The following is a 17,582-nucleotide window of genomic DNA, read 5'->3' on the forward strand; positions in this document are numbered from 1 at the left end:
TCTCAGCCTGCAAACCCTCTGCTCCAAATTTCACTTGTATGATTACATTTCCTCCTTTTGGGGCTTATATTGCTGACACTTCTCTATTTGGAAGTCTCTATCCCTGAAACTACTTTAAAGGAGAAGAAAAATACCTGGTGTCAGAGATGAATTGTACACATTTCCCCATGATTTGTAACACACTAACAGATACACTTAGTCTTTACAGACTTGTGCCCAGTTTTTGAAGAATATTGCTTGGGCACACAGATTCCACTGGTTGCAGTTGGTTTAATCAGGATTTGTTGGATAATTCACAGTTAGCTGAGTTCATAAATTGCAATAAGGCACAGGCCATGATTTACTGGGTTCTTAAAACATGGTAATTCATCACAAAATAAACCACATTATGACTTAGTTTTCCATGGGCATCACTGGACTCTTTTTGACTGTGTCATGCTTAAAACAATACACCCTGTAGCAGCAAGAACAGACCGGACAACCTTTAGTAATGTGTTTTGGGTGGGAAAGGTTCTGATGCGAAATAGATGGAGTAAAAATACTTTTTTTGGAGGGGGGGAGGATTTTGCTCATACATTCAGTCTACTGAGATATTTAATCAAGCCTTATGGGTATTGGTGGTGCATGCTGGGGTCCAGTCTGACTCCAATTCAATGCAAGGGCTGAAGGACACTCAACACAGGTTAGCTTGAACAGAGTGAAACAGTTTAAAGAAGTTCTCCTTCTGCACCATGAATTACGCTCACATTAAAAACACATGAGAACGTCTCCAATCAGACATTACCCCTGAAATTTGCAAATTTGGCTGTGAAAGGGCACATCCCAGGTCTATTACGGACATTTCAATCCATTGTTTGACTGCAAAGCCTGAAAAAATGTTATTTCTCATTTGAGGATTTATTTGAGGATAGGTGAAAATAGGATGAGATGGCTTGGGACCAAGGATGGGATACAGTACGAGTGTAATAGATTACAAACAGTATGTTGGTATAATTTACTTACAAGGATCAGTTACTTTCCTTGAGGAGGCTGAAAGTTTTGCAACATTGCTAATTAATTCATTTTTGAGAGGTTACTCATTAATTAAAAAAAAAACCACCCTGATCCACTAAAATATTACAATCAGTAATAATGAAGCAAAAGATGGAAGGGGGAAATTGTGCATTTTTAAAAGGAAGATGGGGAAAGAAAGTAGGCAGGTCACAGCTTCTGATACCCCTTTATCAGCAGTGGCCATGGGGTGCATTTGAATGTCTTCAGTGAAACCAAGTAATGGCCTTCATTTGCGGCTGACCCAGCTCCCTTCAAGTAATTTATCTCCAACATGCCACTGGGATGGAGAGAGGAACAAGGATTCTGTTGCTTAGATGTAGAATCAGAGAACAGCCTTCTTTGGTTACTTCAAAATAACTATCCACTAATATGCACACTGTTGCATTTCCCAGGATATCACTAAAATAAATCTATGTTAAAAGAAAACGAGAGTCCCTTGCGTGGAGGTCATACATTCCAATTGACAGTGCCAACAATGACAGCAATGCCCTCTCAGTGTAACATGTACTTCATCAGTGTTACACCACAGCAGGCACTGCAATGCAGTTGTGCATCTAGGTCCTCAGCATCCATTAGTCCATGCAAACAGTCCCCTATCCTTCAAGGGTGTTGCATTTCTTGGCTGCATGGAAATCTGCTTTTGTTTTCAGCTCAGTTTAGCACATACCTTTATTGAGATAGAAAATGCTTACAGTTTTTGTGGATTGTGCAACAATGGAATTGATGAGCAACTGTTTAAAAACCCCACAGGAGAGTTACAGACTAGCAAAAAAGAAGGATTTCTCCACTGTTGACTTCAGTGGACAATCACATATGACAACATTATGGATTTGTAAATATGTTTATCCATTCAAATAGGGTCTGTGTGTAGGTATGGATCAGTTTTGACTATACTCGATGTAAATCAAAAGCCTTGAAGTTTCCAAAGCTGACACCTATGAGGTGGAATGAGACACCACATTGTTCATGCGTACCTAATCCAGGTAACAGGACAACCAGGTTAGGATTCTCTTGGTATATTTCAGTTGCTATGGAGGCTGCAAATCTTACAATTATCCAAGCTAAACTAAGCCAACGGCTTAAGAAAGCATGTGAACAATTGTCCTGTCGCTCACTTTTCAGGCTGCAGTGCATTTGGCACACAATCTCCTGGTGTGATGGATCGCACTCTGGAAATGTTTGTTCTCCAATTCAACTCAAATCAGTCATGATTCAACCCCAGTTCAAGATGACGGGATTACCGGAGTCCCTAGATTTCCATACCACTCAATCCTGTGTGTGTTTACTTAGAAATAAATTTCACTGTATTTAACAGGCACAACCTGTAGTGCCTGTTCCAAGGACAGTGAGTTGGAAGCAACCCTTTCTAAGTGCAATAGGGCTTATTTTTGATCGAAACCGCAAAGGATTGTACGCCATCAGTCAGTACAACTGGAACTAGCTTGCAGCCAAAGAGAGGGACGTGTAAAGCAGTGAACACCCCAAGCGCGAACATCCTTGGGAGGGCAGAATTCTACAACGGTCCCTGTTAGCTGATGGATCAAATGTGTTGAAAGAAGGGGCAAGAGGCGCTTTGTGCCACATTTCATCCATGACAGAAATAATTTCCTAGGAAAAGGTTCCTCTTCCATGCCATATTGTGAAGCAGGAAGTATTTATACATTGTTCCTTTTCCCAACTGAATCAAAAACAGTGCTGGAGAAAGGGAAAAAAAGCAATCGCTGTATTTGTGAAAGACACGAGTGATTATCACATAAAAGCATCTGCTTCATATAGATTACTATGGTATCAGGAAGCACTCTGAGAACATTTGCATTTTTGGGGGTTTTTTGCAGCCTACAGAGGAACTGACACATAAGACATGGAATGTAGAAACGCATAATCCACGGATTATATAGGAATCACTGCCAATTATTCTCAGATGGAAGAAACTTAAGTCCATCTCTGTGTATTAACGTATTATCATTAATTAAATGGTACTATTTCTGTAAACGATGCTTTCAAGCATTTTGCATTTAAAAAAAAAAATCAAACCAGTCCCTGACCTCAAGTAGCTTACAGTATGGATATCCTTCAAAATAGCAACAACATAAAATGCTTATTTATATGTTTGTTTCAATTGCCAAGCAGGTCTTTTCATCTGCCTTTTTTTTCCGGCCCCCCCCCCCCCAATCATCTTAATTTTAGGTAGCTTGGAATCATGTACTTCAAAAGTTGTCAAATGTTAATGGGTCACTGTTTTCATATTTTAAACATCTGTTGTTTATACCCAAGAAGGCACGCTGGGGGGAAGGAAATTAATTCCCCAATTGCTGTCAACTGAGTTAGGAAACAGCAATAAACAGCTTACTGTAGAGCTGCTAGCTACAATAAAACGGCTGTCAATAAAATGTGGCTGATACGGTTTTGCAGGGTCAGAAAAATGCCTCCTCTGAAAATGAAAATCTGAAATGGTAACCAGAAGATTCCTCCTTGTCCCCGTATCGCAGGTCAGGAACCGATTCTCCCTGCTGTACGTGTGTGAGGCGGTTTAAGAAAGTTGCGGGCATCTCGGTGGGAAAACAAAGCTGAATGAGCCATGTACACATTGACATGATACGCACATACTTGCATGTACACACATAAGCACGCAAGCACCCCCCCAATCTCATGAATGAAAGAAAAAGGAAGAGAAAAGCATCTTGGGAGTTTTAACGGGCTGCTGATTCTATGTACATAAAAGGAAAAGAATGCCTTATTTTTAGCTTAGTATTTCCACTGCAGTCCTTGGAAATAGCATTATCACTTAAGGTTATACTCTGATTTCCATTACAGCCCCCTATTTTCCCAGGCTTTTCACTTCCACGCATACCAAAACATCTTTTCAGCTGAAGTTTTCCACGCTTGGCCTCCTCTCCAAGATGAATATCTTTCGACAGCTGAACAAAAGCTCCCAACTTTTTATTTGTTGTGTAAGGTAGCCAAAGATGCACTGTGTTTGCACAGGCCTTCCAAGTTCCTATTGCCTTTACTTGCTGAGTTCATCTATAAATAGAGACAGGTTCACTTTATGTTCTCTGGGAACAGTCTTCATTGAACCCCAATCTTCCCAAACGGGCAAAAATCCAAATCAAAAGATTTCAATGTGCAAACCATTCCTGTTCAGCTTCTTACACCACAGCTTCCCATAACTGTTCCTGCAGCCAAGAAAACTAGCTTTATGAGAGGTTTAACAGCTCTGGTAGTGTCCTTTTTATCAGCTGTTATCATAAATGCAAAGAAATAAATCACAGACAACAAGCCACCTGAGAGAGGTTGCTCCTCCTTAGTGCAGTTAACCACAACGTTGCTTTCTTGCTGCAATTTTATGAAACACTCAAGGGAACGGATCGTTTATATATTTTTTGCAGATCTCCATGTTATTATTTAAAAGGCTTCTCTACTGGATTTTATGGCAGACTGAGCTACTGGATCAGTCAGTTGGTCAAATGTCCATAAAGGTAATTAGAAATAAATTAATGCAGTTCATCAGGATTGTAGCTCTTTGCTGGAAGACACAGACTCAGAACTGAAGGAGCTCCTATTCCAGAAGTTTCAGCCGACGGTGTCATGATTTCAGGTGAATGGAAATGCTTCAAAACTCAGACTAGCAAAGGCGGTGCTGATGCTACTATACCACCGATGCCCATTATTCTTCCCCATTGACCATACCACCTAGAAAACTGAAGAAAACCCACCATTTTTGCATTTTTGCTTTTCAATGGGCCATGCTCACAGTTGAGTCTTGCACAAGCACCAAACACAGCAGGCCCTAGGCCTAAAAATGGCTCATCTTCATTTGCTATCTTGCAAGGTTTTAGAAAGCATCTATTGAGACGTTTTGCGGGGAGGGGGGGAGGTTCTGTGATCTAATCCTAGCCCAGCATTTATTTTTTTTCCCCCCTTCTTGGCAACAGCGATCAAACCATAAAAGGTATTTTGTGCTGCTCAGGGAAGCTGAGCAATGCTTCCACCCCACTTTAATGTTTTCCTTACAGATTGGGTCTCAAGGGAAAGATGCTGTCCTACGTGCTGCCAAATAACGGGCAAGCAGAAATAGCTTAATGTTCAACCAGATTCAATATATGGTACTTTTTCTGGCATGGTCAATTCTCCATCAGAACAATGCAGCATCTGGCAGCCAGTGGCCATGTCTGAACCCATCACTAAACCCAGATCTTTACACAGGACTGAGTCCCAAGCTTAAATGCTCCATGAAGACACAAGGCAACGAAGCGTTTCACTACTTCGCTTTCAACTAATCACAGTTCGTTATTATGTCTGAGAGGGAAAAAGTATAATTTGAGTGTGGTTTGCTCAAATGAGCCAGCTTCATAATGCACTTGGCAACCCAAACTTGCTTACGTATGCTGATTAAAAACTAACCACATTTCCCAGTTCAAACAAAAACCCATCAATGCTTCCATTCCCCCCCCCCAACGCTCACAGTCACATTGGAAAACAAAGTTGAATAATGTCCAGAATATTAAACTATGTTTCCACACTTTGTCTGAACCAGGCCACTCTTTTTAAAAATAAGGCGTCCGATAGAATTGTTCTATCTAAGAAAATCACTCCGTCCTTCACTTCCTATTTTACTCAAAGCATCTGTCTTCTCATGCCTGCCAAAAGAATCATTTGCAATTTCCATTTTGGCACGTACTATGGAATTGACACAGCTATCCAATCTGCAGCATTTAGAAATGTTTTCAGGATTAGTGTTTAGGCTATCATATTTTAGGCACTCAAATATCAAGCCACAACTTTCTTAATTATGAGTATCTGTAGTTGAGCATATTTGCATGACAATCCCCTGCTAGCCTAACAGAACTCAAAATATTATTCCATTAAGTATTATATACTCACAAAGAACACACTTAGTGAAGTATTAATAATTTATTTTCAGCCCTAGCAAATGTTAGGATAAACCAATTACCCCCAATTATTTCAGTCCATGTTATCTTAGATTCTTGATCTTTGTTTAAGCATTTTTTAACATCAAAAACAATCTGGTGGACCAACAAAGACACAAGAGAAAAGAAGAATCTGTGCTGTTTGCTCAAAGGATTCTGAGATCTTTAAAAAGCAAAAACAAAAAAACTGTTTTCAAGAGCACTAAACATCCCACAGCATATGAAAATGCTCAAAGGAACCAAATAACATTGTCTGCTAAACTACACAGATATTTTGATTTTTTTCCCCAAGACTCTGTTATGAAATCTACCCTAGCGATTCTGTGATAGCTCAGTTATTAAAAGAAACAAACAACCTAAAGATTTTGTGTGATATTAACACAGAGCACAAGGTAGTGTTACATTCTCCTTCAAATGTCTGGCTTAAATAATGGGACTCAAGATAAACCCAGCAGTTTTAAATCACTTCCACAGAGCCTGCCCAGAATAAGTTCCCCCTCATTCAGGTCCCCAGTTAGCAAAGGAATGACCAGAGTAGAATCATTCTCCAAACCAATTCCCCTTTGTCCACCCCACAAAAATCATCAGTATTGCTTATCTATTTTTATTTGTTTAGCTGGGGTAATCCATTGGATGTTCTCCTGCACAAGGCCCATTGGACTAAATAGGTACAATGCCGGATCACTTCCTTATGAAAGAAAATACATTGTGCTTTTTACTGTATTTTCTGACTCTGTACTAAGTCAATTTTCTCACCCGATTTTTTTTTAAGTCACTAGTTTTGCACCTTGATGCTAAACACATTTGCGTGCAAGTAAGTTCTGTCGATGTCAACAGAATATATTTCCAGGAATGGTTGTTTACTTAATTGCAACGTCTTAACATGTGCAGGAATAAAAAGCATAACAATGAACCCGTTTCTCCCACACCTACTGGCATCACTGGGATCAGCCAGGCATATCATCTTTGCCCGCCAGAAAACTTTACATGCTTATTTTCAAACCAAGTCTTGCAATAGGAAGCAGAATCCATTATTAGCAGTTTATGGGCAATTGGGCTTTCGAAACCTTGCAAAACTAGGCACTAACTGGAGACATCTGTCCATTGCTCAGTGCAAGAATGATTGTCTTGCTGCAACTGAAGAAAAACCTACAGGATTCTGATGGTTCCAACTGCCTCTGGAAACGTGAGCATGCAACAATTCTGGACTATTAAAAAGCTTACTATCCAACAGTGAAATGGGGGGAGGGTCACCTGAATCCTTTCAGCCCCGCCAACTCTTCCCACGGACTCCAACACATCAAAACAGGACTTCCTAAAAAGAGCCCACCTGCAGTGTTCCAATTCCACACCCCTTCTTGAAAAGCAGGACCTAGAAGTTATCAATGAAAACATTGCTCCCGAAGGTTTGCCCATCCTGAGGTGCCAAGCTTGACTTACATGCTGTGCCGGGAAAATTGCCACATACTTGTGATTTTAATCCCCTACGGACTTCTGAAAGAAATTAGAACCCAACCCTGTAATGGGGGCCAGGAGCAGAGAACAGAGTGGAACCCAACATGGCATCCGAACAATGTCAGGGAACTGGATAACAAAAGGAGAAGGAGGCAGAGGGAGGAAGCAGCGATGCTCCAATCTCAGGTTGGCCAGTTACCCAGGAGTTTAGAGGCACATCAAGTTTGGATGCCCTTCCTTGCCCTCCCACCCCTGTGTTAAAGTTACCTAGATATAATTTGTGTAAATGCTATTGCTTTAAAAATACTGAATGCTCCAAAACGCTTACAAAGGAGAGCCCTGCGTGTCGAATTTCACCTCAAATAACTTTTAACAAGTTCACTGAGTGTCCTAAGAGTAGTTACTTCAACAACAGACCTCTGCAGGGGCTATAAATACTGCACCTTGTTAGCAGAGACCAGTCCAAAACTCCAGAAGCAATGTTGAGAAGGCCAGCACCCAGCTTTGGAAATGACTCAAGCTAGAGAATGGCCACTCTCCGTCCCGGAGGGAGGGGGGGCACAAAGACCTCTTCTAATGGGCCTTGCCTTGCCTTACTCCATGGACCCACCAGACAGACCAAACCCTTCACCAGCACTCAAGAAAACAGGATGTCAGCCACGAGATGGGTTTGACAGCTCACCCTTTCAACAAATGATGCAATGAAAATTAAGCAGCCTGAGCCCCCAGAAAACACGCCAGCTTAACTACTGGTCCCTTCAGCGTGACTGTTCTTAAAGAAAGGATTTCTTTGGGCTTCTGTACCAGTCTGAACCGTCCCCCCCCCCCCCCATTCTTAGCTATTGCAGGACTGGCAGTCAGCCAGCGCAGCCAACGCAGTCCCGTAGCGCCATCTAGAGGTGCATTCTTGCATCCTAACTTAGTGGCGACAGACAAGCACCAATGAAATGAATTAGACAGCACTGCATTTAAATCTTTATTAGCCAGAAATAATTTGACCTAGATCATCATTGTAAGAATAATATCCCCCCAACCCCTAATGCTGGATTTGGATGAAACATGAGGTTCCTTGACCTAATTTTTTTATGGCATACTTCACAGCTTTAAAATGACTCATGAAAACTCGCTCATGGGCTAGTAAGAGAATGTGTTTACAATGGAGTGACTTCTTCCCTGCATAATTCATTGCGGACTTTCTTTTTTCCTCCATTATAAACAAATGCATTCCTCTTGAAGGTGTACTTTGGCCATTTAAAACAGGAAAATAAACTAAATAAAAGCACACACACAAATAAAATGCATCTTTCTCTTCCCTAACAGAAACATAGTTTTACTACTATACAACTGAAACCATTGTAATTCAGAACAGAGGAAGAGGTCCTCACAGCTTAGCTGTATCCTGCCCGACCAACTCAGTGCAACACAACTTTTGGGCCTTGGAGAAGACAAAATCAGCCCCTAAAAGCAGTAACATAACAAATGTTCCAGATCGGTTTGAAATAAATGGGGGGGGGGGGGACAGTTAAGCCAGCCTCCTGTGAAAATACAACTTTTCTTCAATCAGAAGTTAATATATTGAACCCTGAAACATTTCAGTACATCTAATATTTTTCCCCTTCGATCTGAATCTGGCAGACCAAGCACCATTCTTATGTTTTTGACAAAACATTATCCCCTTGCTTCTAAGCCCTAGTTGGTGTACCTGTGTGCGTGTGCATGCGTGCACCTCTGTTTGTGAACGGATCTGTGAATGAGTGTGTGCGTGCCACTTGTCCTAAAATAAAAGCAAAAAAGGTTGGTGACGTATCACTTTGGACCACTGTTTTCCTTTATACAAATGCATAGTCCTGTGAGGCGAGAAAGCCAAGGGACGCGTTTTCACCCCTTTCTCTCTCCTTAGTCAAACTACGCTAAAGTTATCCCGAAGGCCAAGACTCCTCCTGGCACTTTAGTACTGGTTGAGTGGGCACTTGTATGCAGTACTTATAGACCAGTAAAAGTGCTCGTTTACCTGTCTGGTGTGTAAGGGGCCCTTTGTCTTGAAGCCTCCTTGGGAACTGCACTCTGAGGCACTGAAGTGGTCTGAACTAGTGGAAGAGCGTTTGGAAAGGGTGTCACACCCCCCAACAAAGGTGTTGTCCAAAGGGAGCTCCTGAATCACGTGATGCTTTTTCACCGAGACGGGAGTGTCAGGCTTAAGATGGAAAGCAGACTGTGGAGAGGCCGATTTGTAATGCTTGGCGAGATCGGGGCTGCTAGGCTTAAAGGTGGTGGGCGGTGCCGTGCCCCAGTCAAATCGCCCTATACTCTGTTCCTCCAGCTCAGCTGGAAGGCTAATGGTCCCGTTGATCGGCTCGTGGACAGCATCCTCAGGTTTGGACTCCTCAATGGTCACAAAATTCAACAGGGAACTCTTAGGGGATTTCCTTTTCTTCCGCTTCTTCTTCTTGTTCTGCTTGTTCTCCTGGTTGGGGGACATCCACTCGGCCCCTTGCTTGCTCCTCTGGGCAGCCTTGAACCTGGAAGCATGGCGGCAGCGGACCAGGACTGTGACAAAGATGACCACGATGACCACCATGGCCCCTGCCACAATAGCGATCATGATGGTAAGGTAGTCCTCATTTTGGTAGGGCTGGCTGCTGTCCCCAATATTCCTATCCAAGGGGGTCTCCATAGTCCTGCGGATCAGGTCATAAATATAAGAGGCATTTCCTGCGGTGTCATTGACGTACAGAAACACAAGGACAAGGGTGTGCAAGGATTTAGGATAGCCCAGATCACTAATATTGACCACCAACCGATGCAACCCCACATCAGTTGGAATCGGTTTCTCTTCCAGGGTGATGTTACCCGTCACGGGATCAATACGGAACAAGCCTTTGTTGTTTCCGCTGACTATTGTGTATTTCAGTTCAGCGTTCATTCCTGTGTCAATGTCGACAGCAAACACTTCCGCTACCACAGACCCAGGGATAGCTGAGAGAGGTACCAGCTTAAAAGAAGTATTGGAAGGGGGGTAGATGACCACCGGGCTGTTGTCATTAACATCCATGACATTGATGGTGACCTTAGCAGTAGAAGAACAGGGTGGCTGTCCTCCGTCAATAGCCTTGACATCAAAGGTGTAGGAACTTTGCTGCTCGCGGTCAAAAGACACGTTTGACTTTATAACTCCAGAGTAAGGATCCAGAACAAAGTTCTCATTGTCGTTCAAGATGGAGAGAGTCACAGCCTTATTCTCACCCGCGTCTGCATCGGTCACTGTGATCACTCCTACAGTACTATACTTTGGTAAGTTTTCTGACACAAAAAACTGAAAATGGTTATGTGTGAATTTGGGACTGTTGTCGTTCTCGTCTAGCACCGTAACAATCACAGCCGCTTGGCTCTGCAAGGGAGGGGTCCCGTTGTCTCTGGCTGTGACAGTAAAAATGAACCTCTCCTGTTCTTCTCTGTCAAACACCCGGGAAGCTGTCAAAACCCCAGTCTTACGATCCAGATCAAAAAAGGAGGCATTGGGGCCAAGCTGATAAACGATGTCTGCATTCTTGCCACTGTCCTCGTCAGTGGCGCTAATAGTGGTTAAGTACAGGCCGCGCCGGTTGTTCTCAGAAACCGACAGCTCAATGACAGGCTGGCTGAAGATGGGAGGGTTGTCATTTTCATCCTCCAGTTTGACTCTCACCAGGGCGGTCTGGTTCAAGCTGGGCTTGCCCGAGTCAGAGGCAACTATTTTAAAGCTGAATTCTTTGGTGCCCTCGTAGTCCAGCAAGGAAGAGGTCTCTAACAAGTACTGGTTGTCATAAACGGCCTTCAAGTGAAATGGCACCTCTCTTTCAATGAAACAGATCACTTTGCCATTCACGTCAGTGTCCTTATCTGAGACGGTAATGAGCGCGATCTTGGTATTGACAGGATCTTTCTCAGATAAGTACACTGTGCCATTGATGGGGCTTATGATGTACCTGAGGTCTATGTTAGGGGGGTTATCATTGACATCAGTCACATTGATGGTCACGGTGGCCCGGGCAGGGGTTGAGCTACCATCACTGGCCAGGACTGTCACCTTGTGGATGGCAGTTTCCTCTCGATCTAAGGCCCTCTGAACTGTAATCAGCCCAGTCGTGTTGTTTAAAGCAAAGAGTCGCTTAGTTGCAGGAGCAACCTGGGCCCCAAAAATATATCTGATTTCCGCATTGCTTCCTACATCTGCATCTGTGGCATGGAGCTGGATGACCGAGGTCCCTACTGGGGCGTTCTCAGGTATGTGGACTTCCACCTGGCTCTCTTTAAAAACCGGCCTGTTGTCATTGACATCACTTACTGTGACCTGGAGGATGGCCGTGCTGGACTTCTGGGGCGTTCCTCCATCCTCCACTTTGATTTTCATCACATAGGTGTCCTTCTGCTCCCGGTCCAGGTTCTGCTGCACAATCAGCTGAGGCCACTTCTCCCCTTCCGGAGTCTCCACAATATCCAGCCCAAAGACACTTTGCCCATTCAGAAGTTCGTAGTGCTGTACTCCGTTGAAGCCAGTGTCAGGGTCTGTGGCGGAGGGGATGGGGAAGCGGCTGTTGATCAGCGTGTTTTCGGGGATGGAGATGTTGATGACGGGGGATGGAAACATCGGGGCATTGTCGTTGGTGTCCTTCACAATGATTTTGATCTTGATCAGTCGGAAGAAGTCATTGGGGAGGATCACCACCTCCAGTTCAAAGAAGCACTCGTTTTCTTCCGCATAAGCAGCGCCAGCACAGAGTCTCTCCCTGTCGATTCGGTTGGAGGTGGTGAAGATCTCCCCCGTGGCGCTGGACACCTTCACCAAAGGGGCGTCCCCTGCTTTGGAGACCAGCCTGTAGACCAGACTAGTGCTGGTTCCTGTGGCAGCATTGATGTGAGAAATGTTCAGATCCTTTGGTATGTTCCCAATGGGGACGTTTTCAGGCAGCTCCTCTCGGATCGTGTAAATAAGTTCTTGAGCTACAGCAGAATCCAGCCGCAAACAGGCAATCAGAGCAGCCAACAGGTAGAAATCCCTCAGGTCCATGATAATGTGTTTATAGATCCTTCTCAGGGTTTTAGGGTTCCAAGATGTCCACAAAGGAGCGCTGGCTTCTTCGTAAAAGGAAGACAGCCGGCTGCATCACATCCAGTCTCTGACTTCCCAACAGTCCCTGCCAACAACACAATCAGAACAACATTTCTTAAAAAGAAGCGTTAATTTTGACTGGTACCAGATGCACCGGCCAAGTCTTGTCCCACATCTCTGCAACACACACATGCACACACTTGCAAAAAAAAGGAAAACTCTGCCACCTGCTTCCATTTCTTGCTTTCCTTCTTGTGTCTGTGTGTGTGTGTGTGAGAGAGAGATTCCCTCTTCATGAATGCACCAATATACCGCCACTAGTGCTGAGTGCACACTGAGAATGAAATTAACTAGTTACAAGATTGAGTCGAGGGTAAGGGGGGGAGGCGCAGATGCAATCCACACCAAGACACACAAGCAGGCACACACATGCACACACTGGCTCCATCACTCCACAGCCAGGACCATACCATCCCCTGCCTCACCTCCCACCCCTCCATTGGAGGCAAGTTAAGAGAGGGGAAGGGAAGGGAAGCAGCCCAAGCAGTTGGAAGCATTTGGCAGCCCCCCTCCCCCAATTAAATTACCTAGCCTGGTGGTGAGCCTTTTATCCTCTGATGCACGGAGATCGTCTCAGCTGCAGAAGGAGCTTTCCAGACAGATCTGCAGCAGCAACAGCAGCCCTTTCTGGCCACTTCCTAACCTTTTACCTGAAGGAGACTAAAGGACTTCTCTTTCCTTCCCCCAAGCCAGACAAAATGTCACCTTCTCCAGAGGTTACCATATAGAGTGGGGGGGGGGGTGAAGAAGGGGTGAGCTTCCTCCCCCCCCCCATGGAACTTCCAGATAAACAGAGGGTTAGGCTAGCAGGTGCCTGGGCGCCGCGGGGCATCAGCCCAACAGCTGTTTACAAAGGAAGGGGCAGAAACGGGGGGTTTCTTCCTTCCCTGGGGGGCGGGCAGCGCCACTCGGCTGCCCCTCCGCTGGGTTCCGCGCAAGCCGCTGCCAGGCACAAATACCGCAGCCCTCAGAGTGCTGGGTCAGAAAAAGCCGACTCCGGGGAGGCAAAGAAAGCTGGGGCGTCCTTACAGACGGGGGGGCGGGGAAGAGTTTGATGAGACTCAAATCTGCATCTGCATGAAAAGCACCGCGGCGATGCCTGCGCTCTTGTAACCTTACCTTGACGCAGGCAAGGGGGGGGGGTGTTGACACCTTCTCCCCCCACCCAGCCGAGAGGAGATGTGCTCCCCTCCCCGCGAACCTCGCTCCAATTTTAAGCCCCCCCCCCCCCCCCGCAAGAGCTTGCAACTTTGCACTTACGTGGCCGCTGCTCCTCGCCTCCCCGGACTGCAGGAAGCCAAGCGGGGAGCCGGGCGCCGTTTTCCCCGCGCCCTCCGCGGCGCATCTGGGGGCGCCGCCACCAAACTCGGCGAGCGGAGCGGCGGAGCGAGAGAAATCAGCAAGCGACGGGGAAGGCCGGCGCGTGTGCCCGGAGCCCGGCGCTGGGGCTCGGCGGTGGCAAATCCACAACTCCCGAGAACAAATTCCCCGCTCTGTCCGGCTTAGGCGTCGTCATCCTCCTCCTCCTCCTCCTCCTGCTCCTGCTGCTGCTGCTGCTGCTCCTCGCCGCCGCCGCCGCCCGGGACCTCCTCGCCCGCCTGCCCGCCTGCCTGATTCCCGCGGGGATGCTCCGAGTGCGGCTGGTCCCGCCTGGGGGTCTGGCGGCCGCGTCGGCTCAAGCCCCCCGAGGCAGCCAGCCCGCCCGCCCGCCAGCCCGGGGCGCTTCTCTCCCCCTCAGATCCGGGGCGCGCCACGCGCCGCGCCGCCCGCCGCGGCTCCCCATGCCGTTCTCATCGGCGGCGGCGGCGGCGGCGGCGGCGCCCGCAGCGACTGGAGACGGAGCCCCAACTTCGCTCGGGGGAAGGAAGAGGCGGCGTGGAGGGCAGGAGCCGCCCGTGCCCGCGACCCCTCGCCGGCTCGCGCCGCTGCTGGGCTGGGAGGAAGCCCGTCCAGCGCCCGCTCGCCCGGTCCCTCTCCCGCTCTGCTCCTCTCTCGCCTGCTTCTCTCCGAACTGGCTTTCTTGATATAACTCTCGGTAAGCCCAGAGGGAGGGCGTGAGCAGGGCGAAGCGACGCCCCTCCGTGGCAGCGGGTTGGGTGGACGGGCAGGAGGCGGGGAGCGGGGCCCAGGCGGCCCGCCTATAGGACGAGGGGCGCGTCGGTCAGGGCCTGGAGGCGGCGGAGCGGCGAGCGCCCTGCTTGCCGCGGTGCTGAATGGCTAAGGAGGCTGCGGTGGCGGCGGAGGGGGGCGGCGGAGGCGAGAGGGACTCGGGCAGCGGCGGACCGAGCGCCTTGGCGCAGCCCCGGAGCCTATTTTCGGCATCAAGACTCCCAGCGCTTGGCTTCTTTCCGTCCGCGACCTCCCAGCGTTCCTCCTGCCTCGGAGAGGCAAGCGCAGCTCTGAGCATAGGATGAGCGTCTTGCCTCGTAGCGAACCGGCCCGGCCTGGCCGAGAGGTGCGACGGCGCTGACCTGGGGGGGGGGGGCAAGTCGGGGGAGGCAAGATGAAACGCTGGGAACGCAGCGCGCAGGTGGAGGCGAGACGTGCGTCTCTTTGCGGCTGTCGCCACCGCTTGCTTCTCCGAACTGGGGACTTGGCTCCTGCCTTGCCTGGTTCCCGGGGAAGAGTCCCAAGAGCCCGCTGGTCAGCCCAGAGAGAACAGTGAGTGCCCCATTTACTTGCGGTGGGGGGTCCAGAGCCTTGCTCCCTCACCTTGGCTCCACTCTGCTATCCAGGGGGAGATGCTGAATCCGGTCTCTGCCCTTGCTCAGCCAGAGGAGGAGCTTCAAGAAGCTGCTCCCACAGGCAAACTAGGAAGGCGGAATCCATGGCTTTCCAGCTGTGGAACTTCTGGGTCCAGCATCTCCTCCATCAGGGTTGGGGGGACCTACCTGCGAGAGAGCTATTTGCAAGCAGCAGGGGCCAAGAGATAGCACACGGATTGGTGATACAGTGGCCCCTGAGTTCCCAGAATGTCACTCTTGAGTCTACATCTCACTCTGAATCTCAGAAGGAAGCACAATCAGCAAATAGTTGCTTTCTAAGCCAAGGGCTGACCTCACATCATTCATGGTCCTTGGGGTCTCCAGAGAGGGAGAAGCAATCCCTATGTTGGCACGAGGACAGTTAGCACCATTCAACTCGTTCATATATGAATGAAATCAGGCTGTAAACTGGCTATCAGGACTGGGCTGCTTCAGGACATGATCTCTTGTTGGTGCTTGTCTCTTGACCCATCAGGCTAACACAATCAACCAATCAGAGCAACAAAGGCAATACACAGAGCAGCGCTTCATGACTTGTTACACAGTTTAATACAGTTTAATACATAATACCGCAGTTGATTTTCAGGTGTGGTCCTGATCTGTCCCTTTGAAGCCTGCGGCTTATTTTAACTTGGAGTTTCTGGTTCAAGCAACTTTGCCAGCGTGCCACTTTCCTTGCAGAGGCATCTAGACATAGGTACCCTGTGGGCTGGCAGCAACAGGTAAAAAAGTGAAAAAGCCACTTTGGTACCACTTCCTTTTTTTTTTTTTTTAATAATTTTTATTGAAGAAATTTTTAACAAAGTAAAAACCATAAAAGAAAGTAGATAATAAATAAAAATAGTAAATAGTGAAAAAAGAAAAGAAAAAAGAAATAGAAAAGAAAAAGATGGAAAAGGAAGATGATAAAGACATGGCTTCTGATATCTGGACAGCAGTTATAAGTGCATTTATATTTCACCCTCTCTCTGTAAGGTTACACCATAATTTCCTTCTTTCCATAAGCTCCCCTTTCTAATCTTCACACCCATAAATCACAAGTTCATTTTTCTCTTTTTCCAGCAAAAAGTCCATAAGGGGTCTCCAGTCACTGATAAATGTAGCTGTTGATCTTTCTCTAATCAAGCAAGTTAATTTGGCCATCTCTGCTAGTTCTGTGATCTTCACCAACCATTCCTCCATTGTGGATATTTCAGAGTCTTTCCATTTTTGTACCGTTTTGGTACCACTTCCAAGAAAAGAGCATGGGAATATCCACAAAGTCACCCAGAGTTGACTTCTCCTTGAAGGAGACTTGACCTGAGGTTCTGCCTCAGGGAGCAGCTATGATCTAGTTCTTCCCCAAGGGGCCTGAGTAGAAGTTTCTGAATGAGGGGACCCCTCCCTTCAAAATGGAGCCCTCCCTTCAGAAGTTTGGACAGTAAGCAAAAGTCCCGAGGGGAACTGGCTCTACGTTGCAAAGCCTTTGCTTCTCATGTGTGTTCATCTGTACTCTACTGTCTGAATAGGATGTTTGGATGTCTGAGCTGTATTTATTAATTTAATTGAATACTTTGGAGGCTTCCCCACTCTAAAATGACTCTGGAGCTTACAGTTTAGAGAACGAAAACAAAAGGATCTAAAGCATCTGGACAACAATATCCCACAATCACCCTACCAAAGGCCCAGGAGACCTGCCGTGTTTTTTTAAGAGACCTCCAGAACATTGTTAGGGTGATAGTCACATAGGCATGGTTTACTTACTAACCTTGAGAAATGTAAGTAAGATACTTTGGGGTCCCCTTAGCATTGTAGGGATCTGGGTTGCTTTGCCTCCCCACTTGACTATCATGACTATCACCCAGGTACCTTGGCTGAAGCCCATATTCGACTCGATTCTGTAGACTGCCTCTTTTGTTCTTCTTAGAACAGGTCATGATAATGCTATTTATAGGTCTCATATTGGTTGACGGAAATGCAAAGCAAGTGAGCTTTGGGGCTTTTGACAGCAATACCTTGAACATGTCATTCCCACAAATCAGCTGGAGAAATGCAGGTTAAAAGGTGGTGGAATAGATTAGGTGTACAAAATGGCTGACAAGGAGCTCTGAAAAAGCAAATGTTAATGGATTACTCTGGGTTGAAGAAGATAAGGGATGGAATTCCACAGAGTACTGTTCACTTCTTAATGGTTGAGTAAAAGACGGAAGAGAAAGTACACCACATAGTTAATACTTACCTGCCCCCTCC

At 46.7% G+C, this 17,582-nt stretch overlaps 1 protein-coding gene across 3 annotated transcripts in view; it reads right to left on the reverse strand.

Annotated features, from left to right (window-relative positions):
• PCDH9 (protocadherin 9) overlaps positions 1–14,588 on the reverse strand; it is a 679,545-nt gene extending 664,957 nt beyond the window's left edge. For 2 of the 3 annotated variants that reach the window (XM_088139520.1, XM_088139518.1), the window contains exons 1-2: positions 13,849–14,588; positions 9,451–12,613 (exon numbers count right to left, since the gene is read on the reverse strand). In XM_088139520.1, coding sequence (XP_087995646.1) covers positions 9,451–12,486 — 3,036 coding nt within the window. In that variant the 5' untranslated portion in view covers positions 12,487–12,613; positions 13,849–14,588. Of the gene's footprint in view, positions 1–9,450; positions 12,614–13,115; positions 13,505–13,848 lie in introns of those variants that run through there. The other variant, XM_088139519.1, reaches the window with a different exon arrangement.
• Between the last annotated feature and the right edge of the window lie 2,994 nt (positions 14,589–17,582).

This window comes from Python bivittatus, unplaced genomic scaffold (genome assembly GCF_059951505.1).
Source record: "Python bivittatus isolate LINGU-HERP-01145 unplaced genomic scaffold, Pbiv_v1 ctg000210_np1212, whole genome shotgun sequence".
Lineage (NCBI taxonomy): Eukaryota > Metazoa > Chordata > Lepidosauria > Squamata > Pythonidae > Python > Python bivittatus.